The sequence below is a fragment of the Pezoporus occidentalis genome, unplaced genomic scaffold, assembly GCF_034315485.1.
Source record: "Pezoporus occidentalis ecotype Australia unplaced genomic scaffold, CSIRO_AGI_Poc_V1 ctg18, whole genome shotgun sequence".
Lineage (NCBI taxonomy): Eukaryota > Metazoa > Chordata > Aves > Psittaciformes > Psittacidae > Pezoporus > Pezoporus occidentalis.
The window spans coordinates 9,250,416-9,271,196 of record NW_026913640.1 but is presented as its reverse complement, the minus strand read 5'-3'; the positions used below and the strand labels follow the sequence as shown (position 1 = coordinate 9,271,196).

Genomic DNA, 20,781 nt, shown 5'->3' with positions numbered 1-20,781 from the left:
GGGGCCCAATCCTGTGGGGCTCACTCCCAATCCCATATATGTTTCAGCTGATGCACTGACAACATGACAGCCCCCAGTCCTGAACAAAAATGCCTTAATTATGCCTAGGAATGGGCTCTAGAATAACCCTTTTCATGTTCCTGTGCTGGTTTTGAGAGCACCCACAGCACTAGTGCTCCCTCAAGACAGGATGCTTCTGCAGCATCCACCTTCCCACCATTTTTGCTGTCAGAATTAAACTGAGGAGCCAGAGTGCTTGCTTGCCCTAGGCTGCCTTCAAGAAAGGCTCTGAAACTGTCTACTTAAGAGCAGGCAGCATTTATATGCACATGTGGGTTGTCTATATGGAACAGCAGATGCCACATTTATGGAGTTGGGGATTTTTCAGAGATCTTGGGAGTGGTTTAAAAAGCGTGCGTGAATGTGGCACTTATTTACACTACGTAAATGAGGATTAGGGAACCAGCCTTATAATGTGGGCTATAAAGACGAAATAGCCCAGAGCAGCAGACCAATCACATGCATTTCTCAAGCTGTTTGTTTTTAACCAGGCCTGACCACAGCATATGTTAAAAAACAAAGTTCTTGCTGAGAACCACAAATAAGGTTTCCTTCTGGCTTCTCTGCTTTGGTAATTTACGAAGTGTCTCCATGTTCTCATTCACCAACACAGAGAAATTCCACCACGGTAAGAACCAGCCCTGAGCCTGGGACTCACCAAGAGGGGTTTGGGCAGGTTGTCATCCTCACAGATGGCTGTTAGCAAGAGGCCAAAAAGCTTCCCAGGAGCAGCAGATGTTGAGGAGAGGGGTGCATTGTCCAAGTGAGTGCCTGGGCCACGCCAGAAAGCCCAATTTATGATAGACCTTTTCCTTTTAAATGACTTTTGGCTTAAGTCTGGAAAAAGAGAAGGGTGTTTATTAGAACAAATGTATTTCAATTCTAATTCCAGTATTTGTTTTGCTGTGGTTGCTATGGCTTCAAAGGAAAAAATGTCATGAAGTCAACCAACTCCTTGGCATCTGGCTAAGCCTAATCCACTGTGCACATACCTGTGCATGTGTGTGTGTGGAGAATGTTCTGCCTTACCCATGCTGTTAAGAGGATCATCAGGATCCATGCTGCGCTGCTGGACCACAGTGTCAGCACTTACCACTAAGTGCAGGGTGGCAAACCTCAGCCTGACTTCACGCGGAGCTCAACTGTGCTAAATAACTCACTTTCCACCTACAAGTGCAAAATCACATACCTTCTTTGGAAAAACCCAATATGCAAACACCACTGCCCTCAGGCTGGCTTGCTGTCTGGAGGCATTCTAATTCCCCTGGCAATGTGGGAGAGCACCTGCTTTCCCTGTAAGTAACACCAGAGAGTCAACTACAGGGGTGAGACATTTGCAGACAAGGAAACATGGCCAGCTTTGCTCTCTTCTCCACAAAGCAAGTGTATCATTTACTGTCCTCACCCCAAGCATTTACTGACCATGGCCCTGTGATGGCGCCTGCCCTTTAATCAGTGCCTTCCAGATGGCATTTCAGCATGCTGCCAACACTCTGGTAGGCTCCATGTGTCTGTATTTATTTTAATGTGTTTCATGACGTATCTACAGAGCACCACTAATTGAAGCTCTTATCTGTAGTGTATAGAAAAGGAAATACTTGTGTTGGGGTACAAAAAGGTTTTTTTTTCATAGGACCTTTCTCGACATCAGCCAGTGTAAAGTCTTCTTAACAGCACAGACTACAGCTAAGGGTGGGTTGAGACTGTTTAAGATGAAAGTGCTAACTTAGAAAGACTTATATTCTGACATATTTTTCCTTTTCTAGATGTTTTCAAAGCCAGTCAGCTTTGATTTAGTTTCTTGCCTACCCTCCGCACCTTTCTATTAGTTGGCTCTTCCATCTGGTCAAACATTTTGCTTTCATGCTGCTGTGGAGGGCAGAGTGTAGAAGCAAGGCTTGCAGAAGTAAGGATTGTGGTATAATACAAGATTTTTCTTCCCTATACTTTACTATCCTTGTTTTTTAGACCAAATAGCGATTTTCCTTATATGTCATTCCATTCCAGGAGATCATGCTCCCTCTGGGAATGGGTGGAAGTCTTTTCATTAGAGGCTTACAGGATGAAAAGTTACAGTTGAACTCAAAATGTGAACATCTGAATGTGAAAACCTGATGAAAAATTCTTTTCATAAAAATTAATAAGGAGGATATACATTTTAAGCACTCCAAAGCTTCATGAAATATAAGCTTGGCACTGTCTAAGGCTTTACTTGACATACCATGTTTTGGGAGAACATAACTAACCTATAACTTTCAAAATGATATTTTTTCTTTCAGATGAGCTGGACATTAGCACATGAATATGGTTTGCTTCACTTGGAGTTCTATTAACATTATGACAAATACATATTGATGTTTTTTTTTTCTGGCAACCATGTAGATCTCAGTGGAAGTAAAAATTAGGAAGAAAGGCTATGCTGGGGAACAAGGAATAGGAGAAGAGGGGGTGAGGGGAAGGGTCTTAAAATTAGCAACTTTTTTTAGTCTTTCACTGTTTGTTCCACTCTAAAAAGCCATGGCTCAAACTCATAATGTGAGCAAACAATAATTGTGATTAACTGCAGCTCTCTCGTGGCACAGGAAGGAAATCTTAATCAGTGTTCAACATCATGGGGCAGAAACCAACAACTAACGTATGGCAATGGAATCATCACTTACAAAACTAAAGTTCACTGAACAATAGGAAAACTCATCCTTTTCATACCCCCTTTTCTAAGGGGTTTGAGAAGTATTAAGGTAAAGAGCAGATGAGAAAGGGAGGATGTACACATTCTTTTCTTGAGTCTGTGTAAAGCTACAGCACTAGAAGTGCAGCCTCCTCTCAGCCAAGAGAGATGCCGATTATTGCTCTGCGGAAGTACTACCATACAAAAACTTCAGGGCCTCGCTCTGGTGGATTATTCTAGGCCAGAATCAGGAAAAAAGCAATACTTTTTTGGTTGCAGATCTTACTCAGAGCTCACAGCAGCCATCTATTCTGCTCATATTTTACATGCAGGGAATGTCTATCCTTACTATTTCTATTTCTTATTCTTACAGTGTCCCAGCCACACAAGTGGCATTTCCTCTTGCAAACTAATTAGAAACTTACAAATAAAATCTCAGATCTATTTCACAATATACCATCCTTTCTGATCAAACCCTGTCAAACAGTTTTCAAAGACATTCTTTCTATTGAGACCAGCTTGTTGACATTTTGTTTTCCCTTAACAGACAATTAAGTAGTAATTTGGATTACAGACTAGCCACTGCCAGCAGTTGGTTCTTTCAAGTTAAACTTCAAGCAAATCAGTATTTGCAATGCCTTTTAGACGTGTTCATGAGCATCACTCAATGGCTATGTTTAACTGTAGATGACCATTTCTCTTATGTGCTGAAAGGCTACAGGAGAGGCAGCAGAGACACTCCACACAGTAAATACTTTTGTACTTTTTTAACCAACCTGCCAGGACAGCTGATGCCTCTACACCACCACAGCTGGTGTCCACACACTTACTTGACATGACAGCCAGTTACAAGTCATGTCTACTTGTCAACACCTGCAACGCTGCCTAACCATGGTGCATGTTGGTACAACTGGGCAACTACTCCTTGCTGTTGACACGGGCAACACATCCAGCACAGTGGTATCGGTGCAGGGAAGTGATGCGAAGGACAGCACAGCAGGTGTGGCAGTGAAATGTGGGGCTGCAGAGGCCATTCTCTGTCAATTTGCCCTGTATGCAGTGTCGTGCCTAGTGGTTACCTAACAACAACACAAATTTCAGCTTGCTGGTCTGAAGATGAGCCCAAAGCCATCACAGCCTTGTCTTGCATGCAGGTACCTTTTTGCCATTTTTGAAAACTCAAATAGGTGAGAAGGAGTTAGGAAGAGGATAACAAACAGCAGTATGAATAACAAACAGCAGTATGCAAGATAATGTGGCTTGCAAACAGCCAGACATATATATCACTTTAAAAGGTTTTGTCTGATGAAAGTAGGAAAGATGAATGGACTAAAAGCCTCTTTCTCCCACTTAGCACAGTCCCTGTGCATGACTTGGAGGCTGCCCCAGGCTTCTGCTGCCCCAAGGCCAGCCTCACCTCACCTCCTGCAGCTCGCACAGCACTGCTGACAACACATCTGCATTAGAACTTTACAGGGTTGATTTGCATTTCTATATTCTCTTGCCAGTCAATGTCAGCTGCCAAGCGGGGCCTGTAAACCTAATTACACCCCTTTGCTAGATTGCCTCATTCTTAAAATACGCCATGAAGTAATACATGATACAAATTACTGGGAAGGGGGGGAAGAAGGCGTGTGGAAAGGAAATTAATTTATACAAAATGCAATCAATTTCCAGAATAATTTGTAAAAGAGACTGGTATAGCCTCACTATATTCAATTTCTAAAAACATTACAAATGTATTCTACTCATATATTATGGGAGATCATAGCTAATGGGGAACACACAGGATAACAGTGTGGATGTCATTAATGGTGAAGTAGGGCAGAGTTCCTAATTGAACTTAGTATGACAGTGTGTTAAGCACAATGAAAACACATCATGGGACACATCCTTCTCCTACAGAGTTTTCAGTCTGATTCCCCTATTCTGTAAAGATCTCCTCATTTGTTTTACTCATGAGCAGTGGGCAGTCATTGTGTCACTGACAACAGAAGTGCAAAATAGAGAGCAGGTGCTTGTATTTTTGCAGCATCAAGCCAAAGGCAGATGAAAATGTTACTGTCTTTGTTTTACTTGAAGAGAACCGAAATAAATAAACTGTATTTGCTCACCTCATCTAGGTACTCAAGTACATGCCTACGCTTTGCCAGGGTTCCAGTGAGGCAAGTACCTTGTTGAGATAAAGGACGCTGCCAGACACTGCATGGGAATTCTGTGCCAAAGCCAAGCCTTGAGTCCTGAACCATAAAACCACTCTGCCTTGCTACAGAGACAGCAAGGGCTGCAGAGAGCAGCTCAGCTAACAGACTTACAAAACAATTGTAGGGGAGGGATCTTGTCTTTCTTTTGCTGGTTTTAGAACAACTATTTGACAGGCAGCTTGTCAAAATCTAACTTGCAAAGATGACACATATACAACAGCATACTCAAATCACGGAGAACAACACTGCAAAATCCCCTGTGCACCTGGAAGGTACACCAGCATGCTCCTGTTTTCTTTCCAAATGCCCCTTCTCCCCCTCCATCCTCCCACCATCCCACCACATTTGCTTCCTAGAGCAGAGCTGGTGTGTGGGTGAATGATGCTGGGCGAGCAGGACAACGTACCATTGAGCTGCTGGGACACAGCCAGGCGGCTTGGCTTCAGCACAAACTGGCACTGCAGCTCCTGGGGCAGCTGCTCCGTCAAGAAGGACCCCTGGAGCTGCCTGGGGCAGGCACAGTGCTTTGATCCATGGGGCATGGCATCGCGAATGTGGCTCATTTTAATTCCAAAGGGATATTCGTGTCCTGTTCAAAGAGAAATCATAATAATCTGTGTTGGATTGACTGAAGACTTGCAGAACTCCATCTGCCTTGGAGGAAAAGCAGACTTTGCATTCTGGCCTGCAGCACATTCTCAGTAATCTCAGAATTGATGCTTTTCTGCATATTTACACAGGCATAAATCATATACTGGCAGAAATGGAATTGCTGTGTTTGCTGTAGTTAAACAGATGTAAAAGTAAAATCAGAGACCTATTACAGCTGTATCACATAAAGCCCATTAGGAAAAATGCAAGTGACTATTTCTGAATTCAGTGTTTATTCTTTCTACTGCTTTACTTGTGACACTGAAAATTTAGGTACTGATTGCTCATATGGTTCTGGTGAGAAATGAGATTTTGCGAGCAGTCATCTGTCAAATTTCTGCTGAGCATGCAAAATCAAAAAATCCAGTGTGCAAGTGATCTTCCCTCCCTCTCCATGGTAAGTACAACAGCCATCAACTCAGTCAAATGAGACACAATTATGGTTCCTGTCTGAGGCTGAAACAGGAAGGAAACATTAATCACAGGGCTAATGCAAATGAGCTTGCTCGGCACTAACCAGCATCTTTGGGGACTACACAGAGGCAATTCATTTCTGGAGCAGCTTTCAAAAATGCCACCAGGCAGGTATTTTTTTTAAAGACCTGGCAGTTGAAATATATTAAATGCAATATTAAGTCATTTTAGTTAACTTACAATTAGACTTGAATGCTGATAGTGGAAAGAGACATCTGAGACTATAGGTAGTATGAAGCTGAAGCACAGTCAGACTCTGCTTCTGATGTTTACCCATGGTAAAAGCTGGGCTTATATAATAAAATTTTACATAAATATCAACAACAGCATCAGATTTGTATAAGATTCTTCTTTTCCAAGTATTGTAACTTGAATTTGCAGTGAGAGAGTGAGTCAGTTAGAAAGGTTTTTCCCATTTCTGGATGCTCTGGTTCTTTGTTTAAAACTATGGCTGCGATTATATCTGAAGAAACTACACAAAATAGTCAGAAAGACAAAGGCTGGTGTGTTTCCACAACAAAACATTTTGCATTGCCTATAAGGTGCACAAGTTAGATATTTTATAAATATTAATGTTGTCTGATGCCAGCAAAGCGTTTACAATGAAGGCTGCTTTAAGAAGGAATGCTAAGATTTACTGGGTTAGATGTGCAGGAGGAAAACAGAAAGTTCTCAGATGTTTCTTGTTCTAATCATCTGTGCACTTATACAGCACAAGTAATGCTGGGCTTCTACAAGGAAAGGTTCTTAATATCGGGAAGGGATTTGTTCTCAGTTAATCACGGGCCAAAATCAAATCACTCCATCCAGTCACTCCTGAGCTTTGGGTTGATTCCTGGGGAGAGGAAATGTTTCAAAAAGCATTTTGGAAAGTGAATAAGCAATAATTTGCTCCTAATCAGAGGGGAGCTGTCAGCCAGTAAGAGAAATATAGGATTGGAAAGGACCTCTTCAATAAGTTAACTTGAGTTGTGGAAGAACAGAATATTTTTCAAAGCTCTGCTGAGTTTTGCTGAGAAGGGGAGTAAGCAATACTATGGAAGTGAAGGAAGAAATATGGACTGGCTCCAGGAGAGTGGGTGAGTGAATGGAGAGGCTGGCTCTGTAGAAAGACTGAGGCTCATGCAGTAAAACTAAGGTGGAAATAAATGAACTTTTCCAACCTCTTAGTGACACAAGCAGACAATTGCTCTTCAAAACAGAGGATCAGCATCTGACTAGCTCCCTAAATATGCAAACTAGTGTGACAGGGAAGTAAGAGAAAAAATGGGAAAAACAAAACAGAAGAGGAAACTGCATTTCAGTCTTCTATTTCTTGCTTCCTTCAGCACTAAAAACTGAGTGAATGCTGGAAAAACAAAATCATGTCAAGAACTTACCGATAAGAGGGTAAGGAGCATCTTCTCTTCCTGAAATCACCCACAGCTTGTAGTCTTTTTCAGAACCCTTTAAAAAATTAAGAATAAGTTTGCCAGCCATTAAGAACAGGTTTGTGTTAGGTTTCTCTCCATGTAGGATAATCAGCACCTTGCCAGTGTGGTCAATGGAATCTCCTTTACTCTTGCAGTGCCCAAATTTGCCACCAGCAAAGCTTCTGAACTGTGTCTGTCATGTGTAATGTGTGACCAAAGTCCAGCTCTGAGCAATGAGAAGGGCTGGAGTCTGCCATTTCTGAAGGAAAAGGGGGAAATTCACCTCAGTTCTTTCACTGCTCCTGGAAGCAGAGGGATGGGTCTGCCGGCTGCAACTCAGGATTGCTTTCAAGGCCAGACCAAGACGTTAGCCATGCCAGACCCCCAGCCAAGTGGCTCAGTCAGTTCCCAGCCTGCACGCCTACCCACTCCCAGAAGGATGGAAATGAGGCGGCCCCCATGGTGGGGAACCTGGTCCTTGGTGCTGTTCCTGGCCCCGGCATGTCTGTGCCCCATTTCTCCCCACTGGACTGACTAGCACCCAGCCCCAAGGAGAGACAGGTCTGATCTCCTTGGAGGGATTACAGATAAGCGGCATGTGCATAAGTGCAGATAGCAGGCAGCTCATGTGAGCGAAGGTGACCCCTCAGCTCTGTCCTGAGAACTAGGGTAATCACATCCTCTGGGACATGCTCCACACCTGAGACCTCTGCTCCACCAATCTCTCCAGCTCCTCTACATCTCCTGCAAGCAGAAGGAGCTCAGGCTAACCAGCCAGCAGCATCCCATGCCCTGAGCTGCAGAGCAGGGCAGGAGCACCTTCACCTGAGATCTGAGCCCACACTGATGATGCCAAGGTGAGGATGACACACAAGGGGCTCCTGGCACTTGATGCTGCCCCCTCACAGGGCTGCTGTTGGCCCTTTTGTGCAGCTCTTTTGTGTGGAAGGGCTTGGATGGTGCTTTAAGACTGCTGAGCCCTCTTAAAATTTACAATGGAGATGATAAATTGACATCAAAGGAGACAATTTCTAGAGGACTGGAGAATGCGAACATATTTGGGAAAAGCTGTGTAAAATCAATAATTTGAAAGCAAATTCTAAATATTGCCTTTAACATAAATATACAAGTCAGTATTGCAGTTTCATTGAAAAAGGAGGATAGTACATTATTTCTGAGACAATAGAAATAGTACATATGTCCGAGACAATAGAAATAAAAAGAATGACATTTAATATAAACTGCTCTCAGGACAAAATTTGATAGCAGACGGATAAATACACTGTACGAAAAGTGATCTATTACACCTAAATACCTTTTCAGTGACACTGCTAAATCAGAATGATTAAAATCTTAAAGTTTTTTGGCTACAAAAGGTGATAAATACCTCATGACAGTATTTATTTATCTTGAAAATTAAATCCTACCTCCTATTAAACAGATTTGCCTACTATCCTGCATTGTCTGGACCTTCACCCAGTGTCCTAAAGCTCTTGAGACTCTATCAGCTTGCTGCACACACCTGGTGTAATGCTGATACACCCAATAAAGCCTTTGCAGTTTGCTCTCTGACTGACAGGGCTTTCTGGCCCGTATTACCACTGCTGTTAAGTTAGCTAGCAGGGGGCAGAAGGAAAATAAATAGGCTTTGGAGACATCTCTGATGCCTCAGGGCAAGCAGCCAGGAGCAAATAAATACAGCTGAGGAGCACAAGAAAGGCTATTTACTTTTCCTTTAAAATATATATATGAAAGGGTTCACTGCTGTGAAGGGGAAGCAGGGAAAGGGGAAGCGCTAGTAAGCAGTTTCAGGAGGCAGACTGCTCATCTCTCAACTGCAAATGTTGTCCTTTATGGGCTTTATGAGGCCATTTGTCAGTATAAATGTGAGTGTCCCAGAAAAATCAGCAAGAGCACTTACAGAGCTGTGAAACCCAAGGCCCTTCTTTCTGCCCCGCTTGATAATTTGGAACAGATGATCAATACCATTTTGCACAAACTAGTTGTCATTTTACCAGAGAAACCACAGAGGGAAAACCCCTGTTGTGTTAAACCGGAGTGAACTCAGCCAAAGTAATAGCCCCATTAATCTCACAACATGTGAAACGTAGTTTTTATAATTGCCATTGAAAAGCCATAGAGCTCCTTTCAAGTGGTTCTCTCTGGACATAAATAAAAATCCTTGAGACAGCACATAAGCAAAAGCTTCCTTGCAGCCAGAATGATCCTCCGAGGGGGTTGGGTGCTTGACTGATATACAAGTTACAGCTTAATTTATTTAGCTTGTTTGATTTTATTGCTAATCTTATGCATCTAATGAAAAAGACTTTATGCTATGAAGATGCAGTGATAAAATGTAGTATATTACTTGGGCAAATAATTCTGAAAGCAAGATTTTAGATATTTTGGATGGCTTTCATTCTTTCTCCACTCAAAATAAAAATGTAAAAAGAAGGAAAGGGCTGATTGTGATGCACACAAAGAACACAAAGCTGAAAGCTAACCAGCTCCTCCTCCTGCTCATCTCAAGCAAAACATTCTCTTCCAATACTACCATTTTCTTGTTTTGCTGAACACAAAATGAGGAAGTGTGAATGACACCCATAAAATGGGTAAAAACGAAGCACATCATAACAAAGGCTTGCATCTGTAATATGGCATAGTCTCTTTTGATTTTTTCAGGGAGACAATCTGCAATTAAAATCCTACTTTTAACTCACATCTTATCCTTTCCACTTTGTAGTCCGTCCCTCCATCAACTCCAGTTACCTTAAGTGGACAGACTGCTGCATCCTGAGCTCAGGCTAGAGGCCTAGCCCTGGTGAAAAGGGCATGTCTGAGCCATAAGATGGCTACACAGAAATTGCTGTGCCTGGGAAATACCAAGCTAGCAAAATAGGCCCCTGTATCCATCAAAAGCCTGTATAAATTAGGGATAATGAATGCTAAGGAAGACATATTCTGTGATTGCTCCAACTGTTGCTGGGGAGATCCACAACAGTGGCATTTCGGTTTTATTTGACTATTCACATAGAGGGCTGTGATAAGGAAATACTTGTCAGATTATATGCAATGGGATCAACACATGCATCAAGAGTAAGACAATCAGAAAAATCTTGTTATGGTAGACTGACAGGTCAGTTAAAAAGCTGTCATCCAGGAGCTTCTGTGACCACTGATGTTGGTTGGAGACACATAAGGGAACCAGAATTCTTGTCCCTGGCACTGATTCATTACTACACCTGAGGCACTACCTTGCCTGATTTGGAGCAAAAGGAGCTGGTTGAGGCAGTACTTCATCTACTAGGAACTGTCACATCTACTTGGTGCACTACCCTGCACTATCCTAAGTCCTGGAAAAGCTTTTCTCCAAAACAGTTTCAAGACATTGCCTACATTGGGTGCATTCAGGTTGTATGCAATCACTTAGTTACATTCACATCTCACATAACACGAACGGTCCATGGATATCTACAGTGTCTGATTTGGACACTTGAGAGCAATGCTTGTACTTGTCATCTGGGAACACAGCTGATCATGCATGTTTGCACATTTTGAAACCAGCTAACAAGCAGGTCAGTAGGTTTCTTGTTCACACTGAAGTATGCAAAAGGAGCTGTATCAAACTCTCACTTCTTTTGTCACGTTATCCCTTCTTAGGCATCAGCAAAACGAATTTAAAAGCAACTTCAAACATGACAGATCCCTTACAGAGATGAGTGACTTACTCGAAACTTTTAAGGCACTTGATGATCTCTAGAGGTCTATATATTAACAAGGTACTTTTGCTTCATTTCAAAAACACTGAATTGCTATGATAAAGGATTTAATTAATGTTCGTATTCCAAAACTTTGAAAGAGTGCAAGAGATTTTATTATTAAAAGTGACTACAAAAAGACTCATTAAAACTCATGCAAGGACTTACGTAAATTCCCAGCTGCTGCAGGGCCATCAGAATGACATCATTTGCTGTATCAACATTGGTTACACTTAGGGTTTTTGACTGTGAACAGAAAAAAGGAGAAGAGGAAAGTGGCATTAAAAATTTGGATTTGCAAAGAGTATCTGAAGTGCATGCACAATTCATTGTTGGAAAAAATGAGAGTATCCTATTAAAATTGTACTTGATAAATAAGTTATACTACATACATAAAGATCCAGGTATCTGAGACCGAGGTTTGATTCCTTTTTGCCACATACTTTCTGTATTTGCTCCCTGCTTCCTCAGCAGCTCCATCAGAAGGGAAAATGCCATGATTACTGGGGACAAGACCTCCACATTAAAATATGCAAAAAGAAACAGCCACTAACTGCACTTCAGACACTACATAAGGGAAATGTAATGGTTTGATTAATTTAAGTTTCCTTTCAAAAAGCAAAACACTTCAGTGATTTTTTTCAGTGAAATAAGAGGCTTTCATATAAATTCTCAATAATTTCTGTCCTTTTCTACTGAAGATCTCCTTGGTAAGAAAATACTGTACACAGGTTGTTCATCTCTGTATCCGTTGCCACATTCTATATGGATTTCTCAAACCTAGATCTGGCTTAGGACCAGAAGCACTTCCTCTCGGTGTCTTCTAGTTAAAACACTACCTCTCCAGCATCCTCCAGAATCTGCTGATGGGCAGTATGGAAAAGCACAGATCAGCAGAAACATTCTAAATAGCTAGAGCACCAAGCTTTGTGTTGGAGGAAGTGCCACTTTCCACAAGGCAGTCTTTCCAGAGTGAGATTTCAGCACCTGCTGCCTGGCACCAGTATAACTCCCATACAGCTGGGGAATGCTCTGTACGTAGGCACCATGGGTTGCTCTTATGTAGGGCAACATGTTTCAAACACACCAAAATTAATGACATCATCCTCAGCCCTGCTAGTATGCGGCAGCACCACTACCATCACCCTGCAGAAGCAAAAACAAGTGTGGAGAGTGTGTCTAGAGAGGCTTTTGCTTGCACTATCACACTCATGCTGGCCTCACTTCCAAGCAGACAGGCAGCTCCCACACATCAAGCCCTCTCTAGAGGCATGCTGGTTTGGCTCCACTAACAAGACTCCACAGCTTTTGAACTGTAGATGGGTTTTGGCCATCCTAAAGCCCTGGTGGAACAAATGCATGCCTGCTGCAACAAAACACCAACACGGATCCAATGGCCCAAAGATGGGAAGGTGGCAGAACCGGGATGTCAGCGTTTGCTGCCAGTACCAAGACAGTTTTCTATACCCTGCTACCCTGTGCAGGTTGTCAGTTGTATACTGGCCATAAGATGCTCAGGTGAAACAACCCCATGACATTTTGCATTAAGAAGATATCTGAGCTGTACATTTGTGTAAGTCCCTGATGGTAACAAGCTGCCATGGCAATCAAAGGAAAGTAAGACGAATGCTGTATATTTTGCTTCAGGACATATCTCAAGGCTCAGACCATAAAATATTTAACATTCACCTGAAGCAATGACATCTGGCTCTCAGGAGTAGGTCAGCACATTTGCATAAGTTCTGCTCTTGGCTAGAATATTATAAAATGGTTTGTGCCTTTTTGCAGTCTTCCCTACCCTCCAAAAATGAAATAATTCTTTGGCATCTCCAGCTGCTGTAGCACAGGGACCATGGTGCCGTAAGAACTATTTGCATCATGAAGTTTCCATCTGCTCCTCCTCCGTTTTATTACTGATATCTATACTACAGTGTGTCATTTCTAGGACTGTTGGGATCAGGAAACTGTATTTGGTACATGAGCTAATTCTAGCTAAGGAGAAAAGACATTTAAAAAGACTAAAACAAAATCTAGTACAAGAGTGCAACACTTGCCTGTATGATTTATAGACATGTACATCTGAACACACCTTGCGCTTCAGTCCTGCACTTTAACTGTCAATCACAATTATTGTTGATTAACATTTGTCTTGGCAACCTGGCAATTCTAACTATTATTGTTTACCTTAATAACAATTTTATGGGAAAGAAAAAGGCAGACTCCTATATCCTTAGGTCTATGCAAATACAGAATCCTAAGAGGAGACTCACTGCGGGGGAAAGACTTCCAACAAAGCCTAATTTCCATGAAAATTTCTGGTGTCCTTGCAAATGCTCTTTAGGCTTCTGAGCATGAAATACAGATCTTAAAAACACAGTTGGAAAGAAAAGAGAAATGTGTAAGAAGCAGAGGAAGAATGGATGGATTATTACTGAATGCTAAGGTATCCCTAGGGGACTGGCTACAAACAAGAAATGAGTTTAAATTGGTTAAAATGACTTAGTAAAAATGGTGCAAATCACCCTGTGGATGACCTCTCTTTAACAGTTTACTCTGTGCCTAGACATTCACCAGCATCAGTTAGCAGATGAAACACTACTTTGTGATGTGGTGGATTGCTTAAGGCAATTTCAGAGTTTTCCTATACACAGCTTTACTGACTTACGATCATTATAAACAATACAGCACACTGCTACTTTGGAGAATTGAATGAAGGCAGCTGTGGGTTTAGATCAGTTTTCCAAGAAAAAAAAAAAGGGTACATTGTACTGGCATTTCTGAAGACGCTGATGCATAAGTTCCGCTAGAGATGTTTCTTGGGACTTCACACTGTACAGTCTTTAGTTTGTGTGCCAGAAACAGTATTCCTTACCAAGCACACTGTCTTTAAAATGGAACTCATGTATTAAACAGAGGAAACGAACATTTCAGGGCTGCACATGCCAAGTCTTTTAAGGATCAGAATCCTTAAAAGAGGTTGCAAACCAAAGGAACTCTCCTAAAATCTAATGGATTTACAGGTGACTAGCACTCATACAGGATGTGGGTTTAGACCCCTGTTCAGCTCAAGAGCACTTACATATGCATAAGTTCCCATGTCCTTTGCAATTATCTTCAGAGGAATACTTTTAGGATAGTCTTTTTCCTTCTCTTCTCTTATTCGACTGACAAAATAAGTAAAAAACAAGTAAATTTTTAATATTGTAAACATAAATAGCAAGACAGAGATTTAAATAGCAATCAAGCAGTAACTGGATAAGGAGCAGACCGCAGACATACTGCAGTAGAAAGACATCCGAGGACAGGGAACCATCCAGCAGCACCTATAAGGGATGCTGACTGTTGGCTTCCAGTAATGCCTTGTTGTATTAAAGTTCATTGTAGAAATCAGAGTAAGCAGCAGAGAAACTAGATTAAAAAATTCAAGCTGAAACTACCCATCATTGTGATGTCTCAGTCTGTACTACAGGCTCCTACTGGACTCAGTTACATTCCATTGTTCAAAGGACTGAACAGCAGAAGACAGAATTAAAAATCATCCTCAGCAATGATGGCTTAACCCCAGGAACACAAACCTCAACCAGCAGAACTATGTGACCAGAAAACAAAACAAACCCACAACTAGTAATTTTCTGTTCAAACACTGACTGAAATAAGACAGCTTTATTTATGGAAACCCTCCCATGATACCCTCCAGCTTGGGGTACATTTTGTAAGACCAAAATCCAGCCGGCCATGAGCAGCAGGTATGTTAGAGCAGAGTTTCCTGAGCTGGCATTGCTTAGATGCCATCACCATGGAAAAAACCCCAGGCTCAACTAGAGCAATGGTGGTAGAGGCTCCTACAGCTGCCTAGGGAAGGAACCACGTGTGATAGGAATCACTCTAATTTTGTGCTGAGCCATGTTCAGGCACAGGGAAGCATTCCCCTCCTTGCACAGTGATCATTGCATGAATGGCATATAGTATCTTATGCAAGGGAAGACATGAGATAGCTTTTTTCTTAATGTCACTTTGAAAGAGTCTGTCATCTATCATGATGGCATAGGCACCGCAACTTGGGAATCACAGGTCTAGATGACTGGGACTATTTTCAGTGTCTTCAAAGACTATATAATTAAAGTACCTTTGCAAAAAAGATAGCCATGTTTCCTTCTGTTCTGCAGACCTGGAAGAATTATAGAGAAACAGGGACAAATCAAACATCATTCTAATACCAAATTAGCCCTTTCAATAAACCATGGTGAATTGCTTCTTGGTTGCAATCTCCATAAATAGCTACAAAAACTAAAAGGTTTTTCCAGATCTGTTTCCCTGCAAAATCAACTGAAAAGCCTGCCACAGAGATCAAAAGCCTCAGCTACCAGTTTTTATCACAAAAATTAAAGCTTTACCAGTAAATTCAGTAGGAAATGGGTTGAGTTCTTAATGTTCAAATAGAAAAGGAGAGCACTTTAAAATAAGAACTTAGTTCAGAAGTGTAAAGGTATTTCCTCAGTCATATAGACTTCTTTTCACTTTCGCTAGTGTAATTCTCTTCTTATTTGTTACTTGGTTTATCACCACATCACAAAGTACACATAAGCCACAATGAAAAAAGGTCCCATTGTACTTAGTAAGATTTAACCTTGGATGTTTTAAGGCTTACCTCATTTATCTTTATCTCATTTTTATACTTTCAAGGATACAAAGCTGTCCAGTTAAATGTAGCTAATAATAGGATAGTGTAAAGAATCTAACCTAATTTTGCTTCAGCTTTCTTGATTTCAATCATGACCCAGATGAGGTAACTGCTATTCCCACTGCTGCTTCTGCAAATCAAGTTCTTCGGATTTTCAGAGCAGGCATTTAGGGAACTACACACCTACTGAATGATGCTGTGTGGGGAATTCAATCTACACAGTAAAAAAGTGATTGTGCTTTGGCTGCTTCAATTCTGGAGATTATGCATCTACAGACTCACATGCAGTACTTTACATGTTCATGTGTACCTCCAGACAAAACTAATTTCACTTCTATAACATCTCTGACTCTGTTTTATTGAAGCTATTGCTGTTCAACTGCTTTCTGATAGTTATAAAGGATTACATGCTGTCTCTAGATCAAAGATCATATTTATTAGCGAGAGTTCAATTGAAAATCAATAGAAAATTTCAGCTTTGTTTCGGGACTATTAGGTTAAAAAAAACATAAACAGCAAAACCAGCTCAATAGAGAGCAGTTTGTGCGCAGCATTCTCTTTGGATACAGACAATGTGACACAAAAATTAAGCTGCATGCATCAGCTTTTGCTCTCTGTTGGTAAAGAGGAAAATGCATTTTCCAAGACCCAGCCAAATTACTGTGCTAAGCAGCTGGGATTTCAGGGGGATGGTGCCCTCCCTTATTCAAAGTGACAGAGCCCTCCCGCTGAGACTAAAATTAGCCTAATCACTGAAATTACCTCTAGAGCCCTTATGTGTCCTACAGTCAATGCTGGAAAGACAGACCAAAAATCTTTCTCTCTTCAGAGATTCTGCTTTAAGAGCAATTGTGACATTTTCTCTGGCACAATTAAATTAAAAAGAGAGATAGGACAAGGTCACTATTTCACTGTATGTCTCCTGCTACTTCCAATGCAAGTTCTTCTGTTTGTGTCCTATGAGAGTCTCTGATCCTTTCACTAGCTTGGCTATTTACTATTTGTAGTTCACCTTATTAATTAGCCAAGGTGTTTGCAAAGTTGTACCAAAAAAAAAAGAGAATTTCCACTGAGCAAGTTTGCAGCACAGACAGTGCTTTGTCAGATCATGCACTTTCTCAAATTTGTAAGTGATAAGTGGTATCCCTGCCACATTTGCAGAGAGACAGAAGATGAGGCCTGGAGGGTAAGTGACTTGCTCACAATAGTAGAAGGAATTGGTTTAAGAATCAGTAAGTTCCTGTTTCCCATATTAACTGGTGCTGAAATTGAATCTGTGATAGTCTTGTTACCTGTCAGCCTAAAAACACATAAGTAACTTGGTAAAAAAAACAACTCAATTCTTACCTGAAATTTGCCACACAGTTTGTGGTGGGCCAGCCCAGAACAAAGGACTTGTCTGGGTCTGTGCTGCCTTCACAGACTTCATCTGTACAAAATGCTGTCCACATCTCAGAGAGACGTGCTTGGCACTTCAGTTTGAAATGAGAGTGCGACCTGTCGGCAGAAATTCAGGTATGTTACACATATGAAAACACAGCAAGGCAGGTTAAACAACTCGGAGTTTCTTCTTCTTTCAGGCACATGTGAAGCTTGCATTGGAGTTGATGGAAGAAGTATTTCTGCTTTAGTTTAAGAAAACAATGCTTTATTTGGGCTGCATATAAAAAATGTATTGATTTCTCATCTAAATGGTATCAAGAGATATCTTATATGAGGGATAAATAGGTTGCTTATGGCACCTCTGGACAGTCCTCCTTCTTGGGGGAAAACTTCTGACCACATCTAAAGCTCCCCTCCAAATCTCGCTAGGAGGCAAAGATTGCCACTTGTGTTCGTCTCTCAGTGACTTTAATGCCATTGTGTAGTTAGCAGTATAGCTGGATTGCTTAGAACCAAAGTCAACAAGTATGGTAAGTTTAAGTAGTGGCAAATAGGCCAGAGCAAATAAAGCAATTCTGAAGAAAGCAGAAAACTGTCATTTGTGCCGTTAACTACAGCACAGGCCACATGCAGCCTCCACAAACTAGCCATGGTAGGTTTAGGCCCGTATCAACTGGAGAATGAGCCAGAACTTCATGCATTCTCAAAATATCCATTCATCTACAAGGAAAATACGTAATTTCCCCGATTTTTCAAAATTCCCCCGTTCTTGTATTTTATCCTACTAAGAGTACAGTAAAAGTCAAATTTATAGAATTTCCAATTTTAATTTCAACTCTTTTCTTCCACTTACTTTCTTACAATAAGTCTGCTTCCTTTGTAGGATTGGTGGGCACCAGTGCTATGTGTGAATCCAGTAAAATCTCACAAAGCCAGTCCAGCTCTGTAGCAAAGCGACAGCTGCTTGCTTCAAGCCTTGCAGCCTGAATTACCTGAGCTATGGTTCTCCTGGGACAGCAGGAAAAGACTGGAGGAAACCAGTCCCCTCCCTGAAAACATACTGCCCTTCTAATCCAAGAACTGCAAGCCAGAGCAAGTCAGCTCATCACTGTGTTGCAATGTGGACGGGGACAGTGCCAGGCATGGTGATTAGTACTCTATAAATAAATATGCCAGGTAAGCAGTTTCTTAGAGCTTTGATACACATGGAGTACCTTCTCTGAGATTAGTCTCATTTACAAGGCATTTGATTTAGGACAGACTGAACTGATACAGTCTGAAACATGAAAGCATTTGAACCTTGCAGTTTTACAGAGGACATGCATGAACTTGAAGTACCCTGACGGGTGTGAGGTTTCCAGCTGACAGTGTGCTAACAGCTGTAATGGGGTAGTACACCACTAATAACCCAGCAGCATTTACAGAGGTGGGCAAGAAAGAACCATCAGTGTATATCACACCTGGCAAAAGGTGCACTTCAATGAGATTACTATAAAATACCATCTCAAGATCATGTGTTTTTTAAACTAAAAGCTAAATACCATGGTCAGCTAAACTGAGTCAATTCCCACTGACTGGAAAAGGGGAAATAATCTCCCTTTTTAGAAAGGGGAAAAAAGGAAGACTCAGGAACTACAGGCTGCTCGGTCTCACCTTGGTACCCGGTAATGGGTACCAAGGCACAGATTGTCCTGGAAGCTATGCTATGGTACATGGAAAATAGGATGGTGATTGGTGACAGCCAACATGGCTTCACTAAGGGCAAATTGTGCCTGACAAATTCGGTGGCTTTCTACGATGGGGTTGCAGCACTGGTGAATAAGGGAAGAGTGTCTGATGTCATCTATCTGGACTTGTGCAAAGACTTTGACACAGTCCTGCATGAGATCCTTATCTCTAAACTGGAGAGGGACCCTGACACACTTGAGAGGTGGGCCAGTGTGAACCTCATGAAGTTCAACAGAGCCAAGTGCAATGTCCTGCACCTGGGTCAGGGCAACCAGAAGCACAGATACTGGCTGGGCAGAGAATGGATTGAGAGCAACCCTGAGGAGAAGGATTTGGGGATATTGGGTGACAAGAAGCCCAACATGAGCCAGCTTCAGTGTGAGCTTGCAGTCCAGCAACCAACCATATGCTGGGTGACCAGTAGGTCAAGGGAGGCGATTCTCCCCCTCTACCCTGCTCTGGTGAGACACCACCTGCAGTTCTGTATTCAGCTCTGGGCCATCAACAGAAGAAGGTTGTGGACCTGCTTGAGCAGGTCCAGAGGAGGCCACTAAGATGATCAGAGGACTGGAACACCTCTCCAAGCAGAGAGAGTTGGGCTTGTTTAGCCTGGAGAAGAGAAGGTTGCGGGGAGACCTTGGAGTAGCCTTCCAATACCTAAAGGGGGCCTAGAAGAGAACTTTAAAATACAGCAGAACATTTCAACATGCTTGTCAACAAATCAGTTTGTGATACAACAAGTAAGACCTATCAAGAATACAGAAATAACTGTAACTGACCATAGAATGAACTGTGAATATGTAAATTAAACAGAAAAAAATACAGCTGTGAATTCTAATGTAGATGTTAATAAATGGATGCCTGGTCTTACTGCACCGAATCCATGTGTTGACCCTCCCTTTCTCCTCAATTTCTATTTCCCATTACCCAGTACAGTGAACTCTCTACATGTTGTTTTACATTTTTTACATTTACAGTTCATAAAGCCAGACCCCTACAGCACCACTAGCAGGTGTCAGCAGGGTACAGGCAGAAGCATAAAGATGTTCTCCAATCATGTTTGATGTATATTCTTACCCTGTTTGCCATGTCTAGTCACAGCTCTCGGCTATTATCAGTATTCAAGCAGCCTGGTTTCCAGACGTGCTGAAACAGGAGCCTCCGTTAGCATCTAAAGAGCCTGAAGTATAATTTTATCTCTGTCTGCCATGTTCATTATGCAGTCCATGGGTTCTCAGCATTTGTAAAATGTGGGTATTCTATTTAAGTGCCAAAGCATTACCTCTAGAAATGAATATATCATCACTGGCTAAGGAAGCAGCATGACTGAACATCTGAAAAATGCTAAGAGTAACAATCTAATGAGGATTTATATTTTCTGAAGGAAGTAAGTCCCCTTGCAAATGTTACACTGTAAATACCAGCCAGATCCAAAGTCCACGAAAATCAACAGAAAAGTCATGAACATCAATGGTGAGGGTATTGATGCACCTCAAATTATGCCACCTCTGTAGAGTAAACTCAGTTCCTTTGTGTTCTGTAAGTAGCAATTGGATATCTTGTGGCAGATAACAGATGGAAGATTAACTTTTCACTAGAGTTGCTAATCTCCTTAAATAGGTCCCTCTGACAAAAGTATTAATAGATCTACTGTGAGATCGGTACCGTAATGCCATGTATGCACTCAACCAATAATTTCTGTCCAGCCACACTGGGAAAGTAACCTAAAAATGCATGTGTTATATATGTATATATGCATGTA

The 20,781-nt window shown here is 41.6% G+C and overlaps 1 protein-coding gene across 2 annotated transcripts in view; it reads right to left on the bottom strand.

Annotated features, from left to right (window-relative positions):
- ARHGAP20 (Rho GTPase activating protein 20) overlaps positions 1 to 20,781 on the bottom strand; it is a 64,829-nt gene that overhangs the window by 11,636 nt on the left and 32,412 nt on the right. For both annotated transcript variants that reach the window (XM_062615271.1, XM_062615272.1), the window contains 7 exons: positions 17,256 to 17,405; positions 15,354 to 15,395; positions 14,307 to 14,391; positions 11,396 to 11,473; positions 7,437 to 7,503; positions 5,339 to 5,521; positions 719 to 897 (listed from right to left, as the gene is read on the bottom strand). In XM_062615271.1, coding sequence (XP_062471255.1) covers positions 719 to 897; positions 5,339 to 5,521; positions 7,437 to 7,503; positions 11,396 to 11,473; positions 14,307 to 14,391; positions 15,354 to 15,395; positions 17,256 to 17,405 — 784 coding nt within the window. The remainder of the gene's footprint in view (positions 1 to 718; positions 898 to 5,338; positions 5,522 to 7,436; positions 7,504 to 11,395; positions 11,474 to 14,306; positions 14,392 to 15,353; positions 15,396 to 17,255; positions 17,406 to 20,781) is intronic.